We start from the raw sequence: 23,768 nt of genomic DNA on the forward strand, positions 1-23,768 counted from the left end.
TTTGAATCATAAATCCTCACCTGATTAGTAGACACCATCCAGTGGCATGCCAACATTCTGCACCTCAATCCTACTGAACACTCTTATTTGTTGAAAAACTCACCTGTTTGCTTTTTTTCTGCTCAGGCCAAAGCAATACAAGTATCACTTTGGTGCCGAGGAACTATGTTGAAGTGAATTGACAAGCTTCATTTTGACAAAAGTCGTGTTTTGCTGTCATCTTGTGGCATTTTGGTGCCAATGAACTATGTGGAGGTGTTTCTTTTAGATTAAGGTGGTGCTTTGCAACCATGTTGTGGCATCTAGAAGCAGTTCTGAACTTTTTCAGGGGGGCATCAATTACTCGTAGATATTCGCTACTAACAGACATTTCTGAACTTTGTTTCTTTAGTGTTGTTTTGGCTTTTCCATTGATTCGACTTTTTCCCCCCTCCAGGTTTTTCCTGATGTACCTCATCAACAAGGACGAGACTGAGCACACTGGCCAGGTGCAGTAGACTGTGTACAATTCAATTACATTGACTCAAAAACAGTGTGACTAGAATTTGCAACTCCGTCCAGTTAATCCTAGATCACTAAACTTCAAATAAATAATTATTTTCGTGTTGAATTACTCAAAATGATTGTATTGTTTATGAAGACGTCACATATAACAATCTCCAGATATCATGCAAATGAATAATACATGATCAAATAAAAGCTAAGTGCTTTGCATGTGAGTTGCGCATTGCTACCATCAAGTTATTTGTGTGCGCGCGCCTCAGGAGTCGTACGTGTGGAAGATGTACCAGGAGCGCTGTTGGGATTTCTTCCCAGCCGGAGACTGCTTCCGCAAGCAGTACGAAGATCAGCTGGGATAGAGGGGATGCATCCTCCTTACCTCCATCCAGGGGGTGCTGCTGCTCCGATCTTCTCCCATTAACCCTATAACCCTAACCCTAACCCTTGAAGGGAAAACATTTTTAATCGAGCAGCAAAAAGTGATGCCCTCAATACCCTCACTTTGGATGTCAGCCTCTAATTTACTTTGTCAGGTTTTGGTTTTGGGGGGCCCTTTTGACAGCATTGCCTTTGACTCTGCATAACCCCCCCCCCCCCCCCCAATCATTGCACAATGTTATGTTGTCTTCTTGAGAAACTCTTGTGGTACGTGTGTGTGTGTGTGTGTGTGTGTGTGGGTTATGAGACAATTTGTCAGTCAAATTATGCACAAGAATCCAACATAATTATTGAGAGAATGTTGAGACTTTATGCCAAACGAAGTGTCAAGTGCATTTGTTGTGGTCCCTTGAAAATGAAGTGTACAGGCAAACAAACAGTATTATGTCAAATAGAATTTGTAAAAATGGTTTTCCATGAAGTGCCTTATACTGTAGTACCAAGTCTACATTAGAAAGAAGCTATGCAAACCCTTGTGCTGTCTTTTCTTATTGTAAGTAGACTTTTTTTCATTTGACAGAAGAGAAGAAAATGGGATTCATTTGTTTTGCTGAATGCAGCACACATGCAAATGTTCCATGTTGTACAAATGACATCTGAGTTGACGTGGAATTGCTATCGTATGGCCGTTTATATGTTGTAGCTTTGCAGATTTGTGCATTTCTTTTGATGGGACTCAAATAAACTTGTGCCGGAAATGACTTGGTTCTCTGTCAGGCACGTGTAAACACAATTACATCAAAGGGGTGAGCCGACCTCGCGCAAGGAGAGCTGAGCTTCCTTTCAAGGGAATGGGATGCAGATTATGCTTTGCACATGTTTACACGACTATGACAACTTGCTGACCTCAGACAAACTTTAGGGGCTGTCAAATTTGATCCGTCCAGTAACTCATCCCATTTCCTCTTCCTGGAGATGCAGAAAATGGGGTCCAGGGAGTTGCAGGCCATCGAAATGCCTTCTTCTGTGAAAGATGAAGTCAAAGCATTTACAAGACATGCCGTCACACAGTCCTACTATGCTGGAGCTTCGATGTTTCGGAGATCAGTTCCCTTCAATCTCCAGATTCTCGACAAAATGTCGCACCACCACATCTCATGTCATGCTGAAAAAGCAAAAGTACCTTCAAATTTCAGTAGGCTACAAAGACCTTACATTGTCTACAAACACCAGCCACCTGCAAAATCAGGGCCATGACCCCTCACCCCCCCCCCCCCCCCCCCCCCATGACAGTATACCAGGACTGCAAATACATCAAAACTTGATTTTCTGTGTATGCATGATGTCTGAAAGGAGAATGAAAAGTCAAAACATGACACCCTCTATTGTGAGAGGAAGACTCGGGCACCAAGACAAACTGCTTTTGATGTTATGAGGAGAGGAACACCAGTTAGAAGATGGAATATTTCTGAGATTTTGTATTGTATCGTCTATGCATCGATGGGAGGGAGGGGGGATGGACTGCCGTCCCCGTATAATGCCCCCCCCCCCCCCCCCCCCCGGGTGGCTGCCCATATCACCCATAGCATAAACCGCCCCTGCCTGCACTGCAAGTCGCTGATATTTGGCTGATTGCTAATAGGGAGGGGGGGGGGGGGCCGATGCATTTTTTGGAGATCTTCTTTTACTTCCAAAAATTGGAAGGCGAAATACCCGGAGTCAATAAGATGGAGGATGGAGAAATGCTGGAGTGTGAAGAGATGCCGGTGGCTGTGATGATGGAGGGCAGAGAGACACTGGAGGATGCAAAGACACAAGGACCTTACTTTAAAAGAGAACCAATTACATTTCAAAAATAATAATAATAATAATCAATCTAAATACAGTATATCAAAATATCTCATTATAAAATACATACTGAGAATGGCTGTTTTGTTTGCGTCAATGTAGATATTTCCATGAAAAACTTTCTTCAACTCATCCTGGTTTAAGTCTCTCATTATGCTGGTAGAAGATGTTGCACGCTCACACACACACACTTATTCCAATGTAACAACATCACATGAGTGCTTAATACATTTGTATTTGCTGTATCATTCTATATCACAGGTCCAGTGAAGATTACATTGTTGGACTAACATGTCCAGTCCACTGAATGTACAAATTCCAAGGAACATTCTGGCCAGCTCTGACATTTTGGGCTGGATATAATATCACAACCGGTGGAACAGGCGGTTAGCACATCTGCCTCACAGTTCTGAGGAGCCAGGTTCAAAGCCGGCCTCCCCTGTGTGGAGTTGGCATGTTCTGGGAATGTTTCCTTCCACATTCCCAAAACAGACAAAGGAAAGTTCATTGAAGAGGTCGTTTCATTGATAGGTGTGCATGTGAGTGTGAATGATTGTTTATCTATATGTGCCCTGCGATTGGCTGGCGACCAGTTCAGGGTGTACCCCGCCTCCCGCCCAGAGTCAGCTGAGATAGGCGCCAGCACGCCCGCGACCCGAGCGAGGATAAGCGGCGCGGAAAATGGATGGTAGGCCGGACGCTGCCGATGTCCTTCTGTCACAAATGTTGCTTTCCATTGCAGTCCAGCAGGGGTCAGGATTGCACGCATATATCGCAAAGGCAAGCGCGTCACTCGGTGGCTCGCTTAATCATGCTGCAAACATTTTCGATGAAGCAACACCCACCGACAGCGACAGTGACGTCAGCACACCTGCAGCCAACTGTATGAGCTGCAGGGACCTTTGTACCGCCTGTATTTGTATTTTTTGGAATTAGGGTTAAATACATTAAGACGAATGAAAATACAAATACATCCCTCAATGGATGGATGGGTTTTAAATCATGACAGCATATTATACAACAATACCCAGATAGTATGAAAATATGCCCTCTTGTGTTTGTGGGAAGTATAGAGATGGCACGAAGCAATGACATCATCATCATAATAATAATAATAATTTGTTGGGTTTTTTTGGGTTGATTTTTTGAGCCAAAATTTCAATTTCAGGTACGATGCAGCTTGAGTGAAGTCCAAAGCAACGTCGGTGGTCCACGTTCAGTCAATTATTGAACCGGAGGGGCACGGAGGACACGCTAGCAGTGAACTAGCCATCTATCCATTTTCCGATCCCAGATATCTCCAAATATGACCTGAAAGTGCCACCTTTTCTATGACCTATTAGTTTGGCAGAGATTTGATACACTTTTGAACAGTTCCATTTATCTGGCTCAATTTTGCACATTTGTCATGAGGTCAACGAGGGTTGATGATGATTTCCCACATGCTGTTTCCCTTTTAATGCAACGAACACGCTTTGTAAATGATCTATTTACATGTAATCATGTTTTGTGATCAGTTTATTATTTGTGTAAAGAAAAATACGTGGTTGATTCAGAAATAATGATTTATGGTTCTAATCCACTTTTTTTTTTTTGTTTTTTTAAGAGGAAACAATCAAGGGTCTTGTTGATGCATGCATTCATTCAAAATGAAGAAAACGAATAGTTACACTGCTATTACACTTTCAATTGTGTAACTTAAAATGTCTCAAGTAATCTTCCCAACAATGTCCATATTGCCCAAGGGGGTGAGGGAGGACAACAAGTAGTCAACCTGCTCATCCGTTGACTGAAGTGTGGATGATGAGTGGTCTGTAGGGGGCGCTAGTGTTGCATTTGAGATTGTGTTTGATCACAAGACAGACAGCAGGCGACCCCCTTATTAGCGCCCCTTTTTCACTTCTTTTCCTCTGTCCTCCAGCATTCACGTCAAAGCTTCCTAGGATGTCATCTTCTAAACAGGAAGGCAGAATTTCAGGGGGGAGTGCGAGTGACCTCAACAGAATGATTGATTTATGGATAAAAAACAATATCATCTTGTCTGCAAATAGATGTGTGATCAGAAGGCCCTCTAATTGGCAGGATCATTGTTTTAGCCCTGTTTTATTGGATCATTATTTCAGCGTTATTTTCTTTCCAATTTGGGTCCATATGGTCTTTGGCACGTGAAACTTCATCAGGCCATGTTTGTTGAGTGTGTGTCTGTCTGTGTTTTTCCCCATTTTTTGGATTCTCTCTCTCTCTCTCTATCTATGTCTATATCTTTTTTTTGTCTCCTGTGACCTTGTGCTTTAAAGTGTTGGTCAGAATTTCAGCATCTCGATGAGCGCACTACCACCAAATGAAACAGCTGCAGCTTTCGTTTTGTATGAGCACACCACAAGGGTCTTTGCGTTGTATTGGTCAATTGCATGTGTTTATACAGCACCGTAGATTCAACAGGAGGAGATGAATGGCCTCTATTAGGAGCATTTAATCAGCGGCTGGCCCAGTGCTCCCAGTTTGGCGCTCCCGCTGGGGCAAGATGAATGTCTCCAGGATATTTCATCAGACCCCTCCCATCGGTACACAGGATACGAGCCTCTCATTCTGTCCGTTTTGTTTGGGCTTGCTTTCAGGCACACAACGACGGCAGGAATGTCTCACAGCACGCCGCGAGGGCTGGCGCGTAGTGATTAGAAGAAAGAACTGAATGAGACATGGGGCATTCGGTTAAAATCCCTAATTTGAATACAAATTGAATCGGTTCAAAGGAGTTTATGGGGCAGCGTGGCGGATAGCGGTTAGCACAATTGCCTCAGTCAAAAGGTTCAATGAAGGCCGTTACTTGTCCAGTTCTGTGAATGTGAGGGCATGTTTGGGATTTGAAATGCCAGTCCTGGAACATTTCTGACACACCTTGGGAGACCCTTTGAATTTCCAAGAATAGATATTTCAGATCTTAACTCGCCTAACCAGCGATCTTGTGAACGTGCGAGTGAATGCTTGTGTTGTTGGTCTGAGCACTCCTCAGGGGGGGAGCGTACCTCTCTCTCTCAAAAGCAACGTATGATGACCCTTAACCAGAGAAGTGCTATGCAAAATGGATATTTCCGATCCATTGCGATAGCGTTTAAAAACTGGATAAACTTCCAAATCCCCCTTGTAGGCAGTAAATTGCTTTTTGGGAGGGTTGCTGCTATTTTGTGGTCCTGCCACACCTGCCATTCTCTCTCTTTCACCTGAAAGAGGATCCTTCCATCATGTGTTTCTCAGGAATTATTAATCATGTGTGAATTAGGAAAGCTTTGGCTGATTAAAATTCAGCCAAATGAATTGTGCAGCCACCGTGCGCTGTTCTAATGTCGTGGTCAACACTGCAAGGACGCACGGCAGACAAATCGAAGCGTAAATGCGTCTCATTTCCCGGTGTCCTTGAAAGCGCGCTTTAGATTGTTCGGCGCGCTCGATAAAGTATATTTGCTTTGCCGCCGTGGCATCTCGTGAAAAATGGATTACCTCCTATTTCTTTCTGCTGCCCACCGCTGCCATGTCTGAATCCAGGGACGACATTTGCCTTAACATCTCCCATCTTCATCTTCCATCTTCCTCGCCCCCACCTCGGTTCTCGGTTCTCTCAAGAGGGTGAATAACTTAGCACGTATTTTCAGCCTGGCACACTTTTGCAGTCGGTGTCCCCGGGGTGCCAGTTCATGAGGCCCACACATGCTGTTCTCTTTGGAAGTCAGGCGTGTGTGGCTGCGCATGCCTCATGGAGTTGTCTGTCCTTTCCCTACATTTGACCTTCTGTCAAACTTTGATGGCAGACCACCTCTGTGCCAACCAACACTTCAGCACATGAAGACGTATTTTAGAAAAGTCTCATCATAGTCTGCATTAATGGAAGCAGCAATACAAAGCTGACTCGAGAAATGCATAAAATACAGAACGAAGCTGAGGCAAGAAATGCAATCAGTTTTATTGTCGACATCCCACGTGTGCTCAGCTACGCGCAATAAGCAAGCTAATATGATAACGTGATGGAAATGTGCCGAGGGGTGTGGCGCAAAGGACATCTAAATAAATCCAACGCTGCTGTTTGCATGCACGACGGATACAAAGAGCCGTCACGGCTCCCATATAAATACTGGATATCGGATATCGGATATCGGGTAGCGCGCGGGTCGTCGCGCTATTCGTTTTCTTTGATGCTAAATGAGTCGCTGAAGGTGAATCATAGTTGCGTTGTCCTCAACATCTTTGAGTTCTCCACATGATTTTAGTCGATATTGTTTTTGGAAGGAATTGTATTTGTAATGGGGCACGGTGGACGCCTGGTTAGCACGTCCGCCTCACAGTTCTGAGGACCGGGGTTCAAATCCGGCCTCTCCTGTGTGGAGTTTGCCTGTTTTCCCCATGCCGACGTGGGTTTTCTCCGGGTACTCTAGTTTCCTCTGACGTCGCAAATGAATTGAAGACTCTGAATTGCCCGTCGGTGTGACTGTAAGTGCGAACAGTTGTTTGTTTCACGCCCGCGACCTTGGTGAGGATAAGCACTTTCAGCGAGGTTTTCATTTGATTGTGGTTGTCGCTTACAATTGTGTCCAACTGCATGGTTGGCGTATACCGCCAAAGAATTATTATCCGCTCGAGGCCACTGTAAGCGGTGGCAGGTTGGATTTGACGGTCCAGATGGACCCAGCGAAGGACCCACATCAAATGAGCGCCCCTGGCTCTGCCGCTTTTTTCCTTTTTTTCCTTTCACAAACTCTCGTTAGGGTCGACCAAACGTTTTTGTTTACAAGGTCAAAAACGTTTTACCTTTCTTACGTTCTCCCCACGAATGTTTTACGTGGTCCAAATCAGTTTCATGGATTTTGTATTGTACAGTCCATTTAAAGAAAGTGCTATTGTTAAACTATTTAGGGACACAGATTCATATCAAATCGTATTGATACCCAAAAGAAAAAAAAAAAAACAAGAAAAAAGAATGGATTCCACATTGAAATATATTAAATGAATCAAACACAAACATTTAAAATCCCAATGAATCCAACATTTAATTGAGCCAACATTAAGTTAACCGTTCCGTATTTAAATAAGCACAAGTGAATGCATTCATGAAATAATGGCTTAATCAATCAATTACGCATTTACATACTCTAAATCCAGACAACATGTAATCAATATGTTTTACTAAGTCATCCAATTTGGCATTTCAATAAATACATGGGAATGAGTTCATAATCGGACAAAAACAGAAGATCAATATGTATTTTTGTTGCCGCTGAGTTACTGACTTTGATCAAGTGAACCCGCTCCCGTGCAAGCGATGCTGTCCTGCCGTGCCGGCCCTTGAATGCATTTGCACGAAACCGCGTAAGTTGACATTTGCAAAAGAGAGCATTTGCATTTCGGGATAGCTAGCACGAACTCATCCCAATCATAACAACAACGCTGAGGCTAATAAAGATGTCAGAGGTGCCACGACAGTCGAATCTTGCAGAATAGGTACGAAGAGATGACGAGTAGTTTGCACACCAGCGCGTCGTCGGATGCTGCGCCTGCCTCCACCGCGCATGCGCACCCCCTGCAGAAACCCTGCGCGCTCGAGGGAGACGGGAAACATGGCCCTCGATCATTTCATTTTCGCTCAATGCATTCTTTATTTTTTAGCCTTCGTGTTCGGGTTCATCGCAGTGGTGCCTCTGTCCGAAAACACGGAGGACTTCGGGGGGAAATGTTTGCTGTTCACGCGGGGCGTGTGGCAGAATGAGAACATCACGGTGTCGAAGCAGCGCTTCGTCGTGGAGGAGTGGGGCGCCGAGTCCTCCTGCAGCTTCGTCGCTTTCGTCGGCATAGCCTCGCTCATATTGTCCGCAGTGCAGGCTTGGAGGCTGCTCTTCTTCCTGTGCAAAGGACACGACGAGTGAGTAGTGAACGGGCGCGCTCAGCTCCAACGCCCCGCTTTGAGCATGACAAGCAGAAACACGCAAGAACGATGGAGGAAAGCCATCCTGCCAGTTGGCCTTAAAGGGCCCTCCTATAAGCATCATTCGGGCTCTGCCCAGTGGCCACGAAGTCCCAAACGGCAGCGAGGTTGCTCACGCCTTATCGGAACAGGGACCGATTGGTCATTGACCCTAACCCCAAAAAAGCTTTCGGAATGTTATGCCGTAGGTGCCGTGAGTGCGAATGGTTGTTTGTTTGTTTCTGAGGATAAGCGATACGGAAAATGAATGCATGCAGGAATTTTCAGTCAGACCTTCGTGTGCGGGCTTGCTTGGCATTTCCCACAATTTAGGAATGGAGACTCTAAATTTCCCGTAGGCCCAAGTGTGATTGTGAACGGTGAGTTGCATATGTGCCGTGCAATTGGCTCCGACCCACCCATGGCCCGAATGAGTACAAGCGCAAGAAAAAAAAAAATAAACATAAAAATGGCTGGCCGGACGGATTATCAATGTCATACATTATTTTTTTTTTTTTTGGGCAGTACGAGCTTTAATGCCTTCCTCAACCTGCTGATCAGCTCCTCGGTGGTCTTCACCGTCTTCCTGTCGAGCACCATGGTCAGTGTGGGCTTCAACCTGTGGTGCGACTCCATCACCGAAGGTGGCGCCTTGCCCAGCAGGTAGGAGAACCACGCGTCCTTTTATGACCAACGTCCCTAACCTAACCCTCATAGGTCACCCTCAATTGCAGACTCACTGATCAGGCACATATCAAACATGCAGACACAACAATACAGTATATACAGTATTTTTTGGTGAGTGTTCAAGTACATTTACAATGTGTGTAAAAACGGTGTTTTATTATGTGTGTGTGTGTGTGTAAATCTCAAAGTTTTATGGTGTCTCTACACGTTGGATTTTTACCTTACCTCTAACAGGTGGATCTGGATTCCCCCGGATGAAAGTAGTTGTAGTCCGCACGGGGTGGGGCCGAAAGGGCAGTGAGCCACCAAATCCAGCGGATGCAGTTCAAAAAAAGCCCAGTGTGTGGCACTTGTTAGCCCTTTTTTTCAATGTGCATGACTGCCACCTACGGGACCCGAGGGGAACACGATACGTTGAACAATAATGTGTTTTGTATGGTGCTCGACGTTAGCCTCCCTGACACGTACGGGAGGTCTGTCCTGTACTGTGTGCCGTTCCAGTTGTTCGAGTCGTTCCGTGATGTGTTGTGAATGTTAACATTGTTTCTTGTATGCACTGTAGCTGCGAAGACCTCCAGGACACTGACCTAGAACTGGGCCTGGACAACGCGACTTTCTATGACCAGTTTGCTATAGCTCAGGTAAATCCCGCTGTCACCGTTCTATGGAGCCAACAAAACCTCCATCCCGCGTCATTCTCCCCTTGCAGTTTGGCCTGTGGGCCGCGTGGCTCACCTGGCTGGCTATCGCCGTGCTGGCCTTTCTCAAGGTCTTCCACAACTACAGACAGGAAGACCTGCTGGACAGCCTCATCCATGAGAAGGATCTACTCCTCGGACGCTCCTCTCGCCGCAGCTCGGACCTCAAGACTGGCCTCATCTAGAAAACAAAGAATGCGCACGAACAAACACACACTCACTCTATAGTCTAGGCAGTCGTCTCTCCTGAGTTTCACGAGAAACGCCAACGTTTGCCTCTGTCGACAATCCAAAACAGTCGGCTTTTGCTCCCGTTGTGCAGAGTGTCAATCGAAGGGTTTCACTTTGTTCTCGAGCTTATTGATTTTCCCTAAGAAAATCCACCGATTGTTGTTAATCCTTGCTTGATGGCGTCTCTCCCCCAACGCAGTATACGGTCCTTCGTTTATCTGATAGTGGAGCTGGTATCTCACAGAAAATGTACTCCCAGTCGATAAATACTCAGAAGTGCAGTGTTAACAACTTGGGACATTTTGTTGAATCACGTCTTTGTGAACCTTACGCACGAAACCAAATGCACGAGCAAATAACAATACAGTGGCTTTTCGATCGGAATGGATCATACACCTTGTTTTATACGCCAATAAATGTGACTTTTGTTTTATTCTAGGTCCACACTTCATCCCGCATGCTGCAGCAACAATAATAAACCGGCGTGCTTTTGTGGTGTACTCGCACTTGTGCTATAGTTGTACAAAATAAGAAGTGTACTTTTGCGGTCGGTCCCAAACTGCTTTTAGGAACTGGTGTCCCACACTATCTCAGGCTACCTGCTACTATATACTGTCAGCATTTACAGTAATATAAATATGAGAAACCCCCAAAATGACTGCATCCATCTCACAAGAAAGTCAATAACCATTTGATGAGTTTTATTGGAAACGGCGGAAATCACAAAACAGAAGGAACCAAGAAAACAGTCCATATAAAGGCACTTGTTACAAAGTGACCTGAAATGCAGCCAAGGTAACTGTGCATACGCGCAGCTTTGTTGGCAAGAGTAGAGCCTCTTTGCTTCCATACAAGTATTATATATATATATCTATCTATATATGACATAATCTACTTTCCCCGAAATCCATGACATGAAGAAATATGGGATACGTGTTGTTGCTAATAATGAGAGGTACAGTGCGATTGTGTGCCTATAAATGCATACGGTGGTTTGAATGACGCTTTGATAAAGAGGGCTGACATAACAGCTGGTTCTATTGGTCGTCTGTGTTTGGCCTCAAAATACTTTGATAGAAGTGGAATATGCTCCAGCTGTCACTCATCCGCACATTTATCTGAAGCTCGATTAGCATCGGTCACCACAAAGGAAGCGTAACTAGTGCTTTTGGAATCCAACATCTTGAACAGTTGGACACCTTATGCTTTTCAGATGGATTGTCGACCAGTCTCGGAAAGCAATCTCGTCGAGCAGCTTGTGGCCTCTTCCGCATTTTGCGCGAATTACAGCTGACACGTACGCTCACAGGACACATTAAATACACCTGCACAAGCTAATGAGATCCAATACCAGTTTGGCAAAGATAAAAACACTTGGTATTCATTTAACAATGGTTATTTGTAGTAGTCGAAATGGTAACAAACATCTCGCCAAAATAACTGAAAGAAAACAGCACGATCATCTTTCTAACGCCCACATTACACTTGATGTGGCTCTTCCATTGGATTGTGTAAGTGTGTCTAATTTTGTGTCCAATCAGTTTATTAGGATTTACATTCACTCACAGACAAATACAAAGCGGGATATTATGCTACTTGTTAGTGTATTGCGCAAACACATTCAAATGCATGTCACGTATACACAAATCATGTACTGGACCGAAATAAATATTTGCATTCAATGTAAATAACATACAATACTTACAGCTGAAGAATAAAGTGCGGCGAGCAATATGTGAGCGGAAATGTGCAAAACATATCAATAAGAAGTTGTGACACCGACGTAGTGTGATTGTAAACGTACACAAATGAGCTTGGTTTGGGAAAGCATTTATTCAGTATCCTTAACATCCGGTTTAAAGTCCATGTACTAGTACACTCTTTTTCCTCGCTAGAACAGCTGTCTTATTGGTAAAAAAAAATAACAAATTCACTATATTATGACATTTCTACGGAAGCGTATTGCATTCACTTGGATAAAAAAAAAAGAAAACTCCTTTTTTTCTGAGTAATTTTTTTTCACCTGTTTTTCGGACAATTGTTTTTTCTGTGTTTCGGACTCATTTTTTTCTGTTTTTCTGACTATTGTTTTCTGTTTTTCGGACAAATTTTTTTTCACCTGTTTTTCGGACAATTTTTTTTTCTGTGTTTCGGACTCATTTTTTCCACCTGTTTTTCTGACTATTTTTTTCTGTTTTTCTAACTATTTCTTTTTCTGTTTTTCGGCCAAATTTTTTTCACCTGTTTTTCGGACTATTTTTTTTCTGTGTTTCGGACTCATTTTTTCCACCTGTTTTTCTGACTATTTTTTTCTGTTTTTCTAACTATTTCTTTTTCTGTTTTTCGGACAAATTTTTTTTCACCAGTTTTTCGGACTATTTTTTTTCTGTTTTTCGGACTAATTTTTTTCCACCTGTTTTTCTGACAAATTTCTTTGTGAGTTATCGGGACACATCGAACTCACGCGAGAACCTGCGAACTGCAAGCGACTCTTTGCGGAATCCGTAGTAAGCAACATGACCGGCTTATTCAGTTTGATCAAGTTTTATTTTGATATGGGTTTAAGACATTGGGAGATACTCCTGTCTTTGAGTCACATAGATGGTATTGTTATTAGTTTGTCGACATTACGCAGGCACCTGCTGACTTTGCGTTTGTTCAGGAGGAAAGCCCATTCAGATCAGGCTCGATACAGCAATGTTTGTCCAGAATCAGTTGGACAGATATGGTACGCTCCATGGATACAAGATAATGCATTTCAAATGCATTCAGGCTGGCTACGTGGCGACTCAAGAGACGATCAGGAGACAGATGAAAATACTGGACCCACATGGTGTGCAGCTGAGGCTTCGCCGGCGTATGTACCGCAATCCGGGCCGAGCAGTAAACCGGCATGAGCGAGTCCGCAAAGGGTCACTTGCAGTTCGCAGGCTCTCGCGTGACTTCGATGTGTCCCGATAACTCAGAAAAGAAATAGTCCGAAAAACAGGTGGAAAAAATTAGTCCGAAAAACAGAAAAAATGTGTCAAAAAAACAGGCGGAAAAAAGATTAGTCCGAAAAACAGAAAAAAATCATCAGAAAAACAGGAGTTTTATTATTCTTTTTTTGGTTAATCCAAGTGAATGCAATACGCTGCCGTACATTTCCGCACATTAGTAGCGTGGCATATTCGTAGGAGAACTACATGTTACTATGGAGGTAAAAGTACTAGTGGGCATTTTGCTGCTACATGTAGGGTCCAGGAGGCTACTAGTCCGAAACACATTGGGCCCACACTGTTACAGTAGTACTACTACTCGTATTAGTACAGCACAGTAATTTACTGGGGAGGTTTAACTGCATACATGTATGCCACAAGAGTCAGTAATAGTGGGGGAAAAAAACATTACGAGTGACGGTGAATTGTCTTACCAGTGAGGACTAAGAGGGTACTACTACATGGACCTTGGATGTCAAGGATATCAAATAAATCGAACAGCTTTCCACGCATGGGGGCTACAGGTAGCATGTTTCGCCACAAAGGTTGCACGCAGGATATGTCTCCTCCTGTGGTCGGTCCCCATCACTGCATGGTCAGCCATATCCAACAACCCCACACAAGCTGCTTCATGTGAAGCAGGCAGACAGCCAGAGCGGCCTCCGGCCGCTCGCACGCTCGCTGCGGACGCCGCCGATCTGTACAGTACATGGCGATGCCCACGAAGGACATCATCAGGAAGATGCAAGCGAAAAGGACCAGGTGAGGGCGGGAGGGCGTCGTCTCATAGGCTACACGCACACAAAAGGTGAAATACAGTAAATAACACAACTTCGACCAAAATACAGCACTCTTCCTTGGAGGTTCAACTACTTCTATGATGAAGAGTGCAACTTTCTCACACACTCCCATTGCTCGTGTTCAAAGGAGCACGGCACTAACAATATATCCACGGCTGCGCTTGGAAACGCTCCCTATCACCTATTTAGTAATGAATTTACCATTTTGTAGTGCCGTTAGAATGTGGAGTGAGTATAGCTCCTCCCTCTATATCTATATATATAAAGTAGTGAACAATGTTAGCCGCTAGAAAATCCAATATCTATCACACGATGCATTATTTGATTTTCTGTTGACGGAATATTGATCAATTCTGGAGTGGTGAGCGACACATCACAACACAGACGGACATAAAGTACTTGGTTTGCAAAATACAGTCAACACCGTACACAACAATTTCCTTCCACTTTAATTTAGTTATTTATGCAATAGTTATGATGGAAGGTAAACCTGTTACATTGTAATTATGCACCAGCAACGACGAGTAGTGTTTGAAAACTATTTTCCATTTGAGCTATCGTATATAAAAATCCCTACATAGTGATTAGGGAGTCGGGTATAAGTGCATGCACGATTCTCAACGCAGCACACCACTCTGATGCTTGCTTCGTCCATCCGTAATGAATGGGAAAAAAAACGTGTGCGTCAAGTGAGCCCGTGCACTTGCGCGCAGACTTACCGCCTGTGTCGTCCCAGGAAGGAATGTCTGCGAAGTCGACAGAAAAGCAGCATGTCAGGGAAAAGGAGGCAAAATCTGGGATGCACAACAGTTACAGTTACAGTTACAGTTACAGTTACAGCTACAGCTGGCTGTTTGAGCCCTGGAGAGTTGACTATCCCAGAGCGGGCATCATGCATGCATCTTAACTCTCAGCAGCAAATCCTTTTCATTATCTTTACATCTCTTGCATTATTTGGAAGAGCAATATCATGTATAATCCAAGCATTTTGCAAACCATGCACCCTCATGGAATGAATATGGAGGAAGGGAGCATTTTGCCTATGGGCAAGTGGGAAATTCTATCAAAATACAGTGGAAGCAATCGGTTTGGGTGGAGCTTTCATCACATTTAGAAGACGTGAACATGAATGAATCTGTTTCAGGATTCAATTGTCACCATCATTCAATCTTGAACTTAATGTACACTAACATCCTCATCTGCCATACACTTTTCAGTGGACACTCCAGTTTTGTGATTTGCTCTTGCTTATTCAGATATTGTACGGAGCGGCCCGGACCGGACGTTTTCCGTGTCACAATAAATTCCATTTTTCTTTTTGGATCATCACCATTTCTGTGGTGTGGATCAAGTAAAAAAAAGCAAAAGCTAAAAACAAATGAAAGATGCAGAATTCTTTTATGATTTCATGGTCATCAACCTCAAGATTTTAAATGAATTCAATAAAAGATAAAAGATACCATGGGTATATGCATTAAAGGTTCAACGGTTTTGAAGTTATTGGACAGGCTGCAAAATATTTCGATGGGGGAAAAAAAAAGATGGCAGCGTGGTTTCTTTCCCTCAGTTAGAACACATTGTTGTCTCGTTCCCTCACCGTGCACGGTGGTCTCCGGCTCCCGGAATCGAACTCTCCGCTCGCCTTTCCGTCTTTGGGTGGCTTCTGTGTCTGACCCGTAAGTGGGGCTTGGCTTCTTGAGGATGGATGTGGGGATTTTCCCATTGATAAACTGAACAAATAAAAGATTCTGACATTACAAATTTCAAGCAGTAAATAGGATTCTGCCTAAAAAAAAAGAATACATCAAAAATCCAAGTGTATCAATAAAGGAAATGTCCCCAATAAAGGTGCGCGTCTGGCTCTACCTCGGCTTTTGCTTTGTCTACCTGTGGGTGGCGAGAGTCCTTTCTGTGGCGAACCTCGGAGTGTTTTTCCGGATGTGAAAGAGGAAAACGGTCGACTGTGTCCCCGATGCACTCCGCAGCAGCGAAGCGTTTGGACAGCGCAGACACACGCTGACCCAGGGAGTCTAGCAATAGAACCATAGTCACACATGACTACTTCCTCACATTGATTCATCCAACAACATTAAACGTGCTAATGTTTACGCTGCCGCAGCAGCTGAAGTGAAACATTTGTCACTTTTCATAAACTAAAAAATTGTCTCCCGCTACTCACCGATAATCATTTTATTGATCTCAGAAAAGCTAAGAGAAGAATCGGAGAAGCGATTTTCTAAATGAGGGTCATGTTTGAGCTGGAGTCTAACCCAGGTGACGTTTGTCTGCACAGAAATTCAATGAACCCGACATGCATGGAGGACCCAGAGGAAACCAATCGAGCACATGCAAACTTCACACGGGACGGCTTCTGAGGAATAGTACCATTTATTGGCTCAGTCATTACATGTTCAACAACAAATGAAAATCTGTGCATCATGAATGGCCTTTTTTTTCGTTTCGGAAAAGAGCTCTTCGTAGCTCTTCGTATTACTAGTCTCCAATTGTGCGCCTCCATTTTGTTGTGCTATTTAGCTGACTCAGCTGCATAAAGCTGCAGTAGCTTCAGAGTCTCAGGAAGCAGAAAACAAATGCAGATCGAGTGTGAAGATTACTTTTGTGATCCAGTGATAAGCATCACATACCTGAATATTCAGTCTTGCCAATCTCAGCATAGACTGTGGCCATAAACTCCAGGCTTCTGGCTGTTATTGGATGGTCGTTACCAAAGGCCCTCTGGTGGATCTGGGCAGCCTGAAAGGGAGTCCGGATTACAATAGAATTGATCAAATGTTTGGAAATATAGTGAGAGAATACCAATCAAAAGGGCAGCGTCTCACCTTACCACTGTACTCGAGCGCAAGATGAGGTCTGAAAGGGTGGGGTGGGGGGGGGGGGGGGGGGGGGAAATATGAATGACATGCACTCGGGAGCAGCAAGGCTTCAACCCACAATATCAACTTGAAACTCAAATTTAGACCACATCCTCAATGTCTTGTGAAACTCTGCCATGTCACGTCCTCGTGCTACATTGAAACTTGCCAGATGCGCAAACGTTTGGCTTCATCTTGATTTTTGCGTTTGCATTGTCAACTTGAATCCAAGTCAATTCAATTGTCTGAATATGATTTGAATCTTTGCTAAATTTAAATTGCTACCAAATGTGAAACATAAATCAGAAGCAGCTTTAATTTAGCTTGAATTACAATTTTTGAGCCTAAAAGTCGATTTGACTTTTGTCAAATTAGCCCAGTGTTGTTGACTGAGAAATGCTCCAATATAAATAGTGTAGATTCTAAGCCATCCAAAAAAGTAAAGTGCATTCTAGTCAAATCAATGTATTATGAAATAGCACTGGTAGTTGCACAGAAATCACGTAATATGTAAAGGAATTTATTATGAAAGAACACCATGTTAAAGTAATAAATAAAACAAACTACACACACGTTTTAGGCAACAACCTAATATCCCAGCGTGAGTCATCCATTTGTTTCTGAAAATGTATATGAAGTATTGTTCAAAATAAGGTTACATTTCGATAAAGTCAATGTGTTTGAATACATGATGGCAAAGTTCATAACCTTGGGCCCATGTTGAGCTCTCAAGTACGGTGAGTACCGCTAAATGTGGGCATCATCTTTTCAATGTTTTCCCATTGCTCCCCATCAAATTGCAAACAACAAATCTGCTGTACTTTTTCCCTTTGACAATGAAGAGTGATGGAGGTCAAGCGGGTCGGCTCCTCATGCCGCTTGTCGCGTGAACATATACGTATCCCTTTCACAGCCTGAGGCGCGGCAATGCACCTGGCTGGGATTAGACACAGGAAGTAGGTCTGTGGCCGCCTGGGGAAGAAAAGTGGAAAACTTCCCTTCCCGCCTGCAGTCTGATTTACAGGTGCGTGCCCCTCACCCGCCCTTTTGTGTAGTGGTAATCTCGGTAAGCATTATGCGGATAGCGTAAGACAGATGTGTTTTCTCATCCGCGACCCGTCACGGCGTCACTCTCTAGCGGAAACATGTCGAGCGAGCTCTGTTTGGCGTGACAGAATGTCAGACTCGCTCTTCCAAGGCCACACTTCCCTTCAATGAGTAACGGCTCGGTGTCAGTCAGCTCGCCGGCTTTAGAGCGGGCCCTAACGGACACCCGAGCAGACTGCACCGGAAAGGACTTCCTATGACATCGCTGAAAGAGCGATTGAGGCTTTAAGGCTGTACTCCTAAAATAACGACAGCATTATTCCAACTTGCCGACGTATAGCATCATACTGATTTTTAACCACTGTTGTATTTGTACTCCAAAAACACTGCAGCCAAACCTCCATTGAGAGAGCCCAATCATCTTAAATGCCTCGGACCAAGCAATGACAACAGTCACCAGCGTCCCAAAGAGGACGGGCCCAGACGTCAGATCTCATGTGGCGTTCCTCCTACTTATGTACAGTGTAATCTAAAATCTTGCGGTACAACTCAAACTCACGAATAGCTCACTCGGCGCTTAAACCCGCAGATGACACCATTAACCTACCGCTACCTACATTACCTACTGTTTGCTCACGATGCAGAGGTGGGCCAGCCGCTCGAGGTGTTGCGCCTGGGAGGCCCGCTCCGAGAGCTCCTCTGGGGTCGCCCGTCCCGCAGAGCCCGGCGAAGGCTCTTCCTGGAGCCCTGTTGCACAAACATAGGCCATGGGTTGGCAGTCAGCCTGCCAGTTCAACACTCAAAATCCTCTCTCTTCGCTATATGCATGCTTTCAAATACATCCGTCTGGTACTTCTGAGAAGACAGAAGAGCAGCAAGTGAGAACTGGAGCCAAGAGTACAGAGATACGGGCAGAAGAGAGCAGATAAGGGGCTCAAACAACACGTTCGCCACGCCCACTTGAACACTGTGACAAACGCGCTTGCAAGGTGACACAACAAATTTAAAATGTCCTCATACGTCACATTGAATCCAGGAGAAATGAGTTGACCGTGTTTAACCCGCACGGAGAAAAGCACAACAGTGACCTACAGTGAATCAGAGGAACACTAATGAGCCGCTGTGAGCATGGCACACAGAGCTTCCTGCGGCGAATGGCGCAGGAGGCGGACGTGCGGACGTGCAGAGCAAGATAGCATTATGGAACAGCACACTGGTGATAGCATCTCAACTCTCAGTAGGGAAACACATTTCCGGAGAGGACCTCAGTTCAATTGTCTGATGAGAAGTCAAATTCAAATATTGCTTTTTCACGTGCGGAATTTACTATTCTTCATACATATTGTATAAAGTTAAAGAGACTGTATATCTATGGGTTTCTTTAGCTTTTTCATTATAAATATCACCTTTAATGGTTCTACATCCTTATCACGAGGCATATGACGTGCACCCCAATTCTAATTTTGATAGACAAATATAGTTCTTTGCTTGATAAAAAGCTAAAGCATTTTTTACAAACTGAATTTCAGGATTACAAGTTTTGAAGGACTCGTGGGAACCCTGTCAAAATCGATCTATCCATCTATCCATCTATCCATCTATCCATCTATCCATCGATCGATCTATCTATCTATCTATCTATCTATCTATCTATCTATCTATCTATCTATCTATCTATCTATCTATCTATCTATCTATCTATCTATCTATCTATCTATCTATCTATCTATCTATCTATCTATCTATCTATCTAATCTATCTATCTATCTATCTATCTATCTATCTATCTATCTATCTATCTATCTATCTATCTATCTATCTATCTATCTATCTATCTATCTATCTATCTATCGATCGATCGATCGATCGATCTATCTATCTATCTATCTATCTATCTATCTATCTATCTATCTATCTATCTATCTATCTATCTATCTATCTATCTATCTATCTATCTATCTATCTATCTATCTATCTATCTATCTAATCTATCTATCTATCTATCTATCTATCTATCTAATCTATCTATCTATCTATCTATCTATCTAATCTATCTATCTAATCTATCTATCTATCTATCCACACCCAGTACGTGCACAGAAGATTAAAAGATTCAATGACCAGATTGTTTGACGAGCACTTCAAAAACGCTTCCGGGATCTCGAGGCAAATCGCATTATTGACTACAGAACAGACTTTGCACGAAACATCTTATCACGCTCGTTGAACTTGCCTGTGCTCCCGTGCAGAGCGGCGAGCTCGATCAGCGCGACCTCGTAGAATATTTTTTCAGCCCGGATGAACTGGAGGGCCTTCCCGTCTGTTTATATGGGTGAAGGATCACTCTGTTGTCCGCTGGGATTAGTCAGTTGTCGAAGTTAAAAACAGCCCCGTTGCCCAGCTCATCGGAACAATGACCTCCACAGGCTAACCACGGTGCAGGTTGTTGATTAGTTCTGGTGTCAATCGCTGTTAGCATGACAAAGGTCACCATTGAAATGCATTTTGAAGTTAATATAGAATTGGGATTCTGTTCACCTTGCTATAAATGCGATTTGGGATTGTTTTGCCCACACATCTTTGATCGGATAGTATTGTTGTCATCGAAAGCCTCTTCGGTAAAAGCACCTTCAAAAATAGTGCCTGCTCGCTGTCAGAAACCCTCCCTTGTTCTTGGCCCACTGTGAAATGACACCAGTGATAATGATCAGATGAATTTAAAGACCACGTGCTTAAAATAAACGCAGCCCCGACTGTCTAAACGACCTATTTTTAAACCCCATCTCTTACTTGAAAAACTAGAAATTGCTCATTGCTCATAATTCACTGGCCTTTCCGCATGCAATAAATACAGTTAGGGCCAGAAATACAAACCATGATTTTGCCTTAGTAAAGTACCACAATGAATGTGTTATAAAACAACATTATATATATTCCTCCATTCTCCATCAGGATCTCAAAATAATTTGGAGAAACTAATATATATGTATATTTGTAAATATAAGTGCAGCAAGCGCATATCTCAAATACAACTTTCAAAATAGAGCTAAATAAAATGAACAGAAAATAGGTACGGGAGGGTAACTTATGTAGAAAGTGAAATGATCATGTTGATGATGCACAATACTGTAGGATGCTGATGTATGATCAGAAAGGCAGGTCTCAGTCCATGGCAGTCAGCACTTGCTATGTGGTGGACTGTTTGCGGGGGTGGGGTGGGGGGTTGGGGGTTGGGGGTTATGGGTGCGGCCGTCATTCCAGGTTGAAGCACTTCCGGTGCCTGCCAGCCTCGCTGGATCACAACAATGGCAACAACAACAACAACAACCTCACGTAAATGAATTCGCTATCCGATCATTGAGCGCTAACATTAAAAATGCTACCTTCATTTAATTTGTTCAGCATATTTCTCTGATTTGATAATATAGATTAGAACAATGTCACACAATCTTTATTAAGCTAAGCTCATGGCGATCCAACAAACAAAAAGAGAGATACGCTGAAATAATGACGGCCTCATCTCAAATCTTCATTTATTTCATTTCACCTTTATGTCGCTGAGATTCGAAATCTCTTTTACAAGAGTGTCCTCGTCATTGACTTACTCAGTCTATTGAGTGTAAAATCTGTTTCAGACAAAACTATGGAAATGCAAATGAATTGTACCTACTGCCATCTCGTCGAAAAGCATTTCGATGTTGTACACGTCACTACTCACCTTGCTGACATCGATTGATTTTCTGACCAACTGAGTGAAATTGGAATCGCCGCCTCTTATGCCTCATCGCAGTGTAATTATAGGCCGTACTGTATCCAGCTTTTATCTGACGTACTTCATGCTTTCCAAGAACTCTATCAGTAAACACTCTGCAACCAAAAGAGCTTCTGGCCGGGACAAAGTTCACTGCACTGACACTAATACATCAAGCCCGAAGCAACGATTGAGCATTCACTCTCAAGTGTATCCTGAAATTTCAAATGTCTAAATTGAACTCTTGCACGATTGAGCAGAGACGGCCAAAAGTGTTTCTGCTTTTTATCATTTGCTGCTACAACCGAGCTTCTTGACATGTGAAATGTTGACCTCATTTCACAGAGGGCCACTGCAAAAACAAAACTATGCCTGGGAGAACTAGGTATCTACAATTAACATTGTCAGTTAAGACATTCTTTTTATACCGTGTGTGATTATTTTTAGCGGTTGCGCAAGGCCTCGAAATAATAACATTACGACATGTGGACATTAATATTGTAACGTAGTAAAGTACTGCACGTCCAAGGATGTAAGCCCGCCCAACAAGAAAAGTGGATCGTTTTTCACATGGAAAGGGTCCCGCTGATTGCGACACCGAACAAATGTTGCAATTTAAACAACGGTCGGTGAGGGCTAGCCACTGGGCCGTGGAGCACGAGGCTTGTTAAGAGTCGCAGCGTCCCGATGACAGGGAGAGGGAAACATACGCCGAGAACCGACACCCTCTGTTATCCGTATGCTCTATAATGTGGAGCTTTATGGAGGCTGTTTAGTGGCAATAGGGAACCTAGTAAAGTGCAGCTACAAGTTAATTCGTTTACTTGGCCGCTCTGTTGTGCCAAGATAAGAGCCTACAAATCCTCTTACCATGAAAGCATGAGCTTTAGACAAACACCGTGGCATTGTAGGACAAACATGCCGGTACAAACCCATCAACAGATATTGACTCCCTCCCCTCACAAGCCTTCCATTTATATTGCCTTCTGTAAATTCAATGAACCTCTCTTTTGGGCTCGTCAAAGTCAGAGGGTCAAATCGAAGAGGATACAATTCTTTTCAGTGATGAACAGTTCTGCAATCTGTAAAGCACAGAAGAACAATCAAGGGTTAAAAGTCTCGGCTAAAGTCATGAGACTCCTCGGTCTGCTCATCATCACGTTACTGCTCACGTGGTCTGGAGTGGACTGTGTTTTGACATCTGGGACATTCCTTCATGCGCTACTAAACGGAAGAAAAACGTATTCACCAGAAGGCCTTGTGAATAGAAGGAATTGGAATCTCTTTTTAACAATAACGGAGAGTTCCTTCTAAGTGTATTCATTGAACACACACACACAGACAGACAGATTCGCGAGGCGACAGATTCGGGGGGATGCATGTGATGAAAACGGCCACATGCTGTCCACGTGTGGCACAAAAACAATGTGACGCTTGCTTACCTGGTGCAAGCAGTTGGGCAGAGAGGCGAAGCTCTGCACGTGAGTCAGTCCAAGCAGGCAGCTGAGGAAACAGTGCAGGGCGGCCTGGTACTCCCCCTGCTGCTGGAGCTGCTGTCCCAGCTCAAACAGGCCCTCCCTCTCCCCACTCAGCATCCCCATCAGAGAGCGCCTGATGCGGAGGACAAATCGGCACTTCTGCACTCTCGTGGGCAGCTCGTGACTCTCAATCTCGTCCGGGAATGTTGTAAGGAGCGCGCTGCGCACACATCCATTCCCCTCCCTCTTCCCAGGCTGCAAAAGGAAAGGAGGACAGAGGAAGTGGAGAGTATTTGCCGGTTGACTGGCAGAACTCAGGTCCAATCATTGCATTTTCCACACTCTTTCCCCACCCCTCAAAGGAGAAAGTACAACATTGTGGTGATGACATACAATATGTCCTTGCGCTATGACTTAGAATAACTTCCAAAGATTCTCCTATTTCAGAATTAAGCCTACATGGACATGTTTAAAACAATAACATCAATCTGACTTCCTTCCATCATCCTGGTTTAATCATGAGCAAAAGAGTTGTGTAACCACAGACA

At 43.8% G+C, this 23,768-nt stretch overlaps 3 protein-coding genes across 8 annotated transcripts in view; 2 read left to right on the forward strand and 1 right to left on the reverse strand.

Moving 5' to 3' along the window:
* The window catches only part of LOC133487553 (ryanodine receptor 3-like), a 102,645-nt gene extending 101,005 nt beyond the window's left edge, over nt 1-1,640 (forward strand). For all 5 annotated transcript variants that reach the window (XM_061794300.1, XM_061794301.1, XM_061794302.1 and 2 more), the window contains 2 exons: nt 437-488; nt 765-1,640. In XM_061794300.1, the coding sequence (XP_061650284.1) occupies nt 437-488; nt 765-860 (148 nt within the window). In that variant the 3' untranslated portion in view covers nt 861-1,640. The remainder of the gene's footprint in view (nt 1-436; nt 489-764) is intronic.
* Nucleotides 1,641-8,272: 6,632 nt separating this feature from the next.
* Nucleotides 8,273-11,321, forward strand: LOC133487810 (transmembrane protein 179). Of its 2 annotated transcripts, XM_061794966.1 has the most exons (4): nt 8,288-8,635; nt 9,203-9,340; nt 9,927-10,005; nt 10,074-11,321. In XM_061794966.1, the coding sequence occupies exons 1-4, from the start codon at nt 8,334-8,336 to the stop codon at nt 10,245-10,247; spliced, it is 693 nt and encodes a 230-aa protein (XP_061650950.1). In that variant the 5' UTR covers nt 8,288-8,333; the 3' UTR covers nt 10,248-11,321. The 2 variants fall into 2 exon arrangements, with proteins under 2 accessions (XP_061650949.1, XP_061650950.1); XM_061794965.1 differs by having other exon boundaries at nt 8,273-8,635; nt 9,927-11,321.
* On the reverse strand, nt 10,974-23,513 carry c13h14orf180 (chromosome 13 C14orf180 homolog). The gene is made up of 10 exons (XM_061794964.1): nt 23,185-23,513; nt 22,794-22,824; nt 20,225-20,311; nt 18,618-18,738; nt 16,912-16,942; nt 16,717-16,825; nt 15,959-16,101; nt 15,669-15,801; nt 14,791-14,817; nt 10,974-14,062 (listed from the first exon to the last, which is right to left on the reverse strand). The coding sequence occupies exons 1-10, from the start codon at nt 23,341-23,343 to the stop codon at nt 13,857-13,859; spliced, it is 1,047 nt and encodes a 348-aa protein (XP_061650948.1). The 5' UTR covers nt 23,344-23,513; the 3' UTR covers nt 10,974-13,856.
* Nucleotides 23,514-23,768: the final 255 nt, after the last annotated feature.

Source organism: Phyllopteryx taeniolatus, chromosome 13, assembly GCF_024500385.1.
Source record: "Phyllopteryx taeniolatus isolate TA_2022b chromosome 13, UOR_Ptae_1.2, whole genome shotgun sequence".
In the NCBI taxonomy this organism is placed as follows: Eukaryota; Metazoa; Chordata; class Actinopteri; order Syngnathiformes; family Syngnathidae; genus Phyllopteryx; species Phyllopteryx taeniolatus.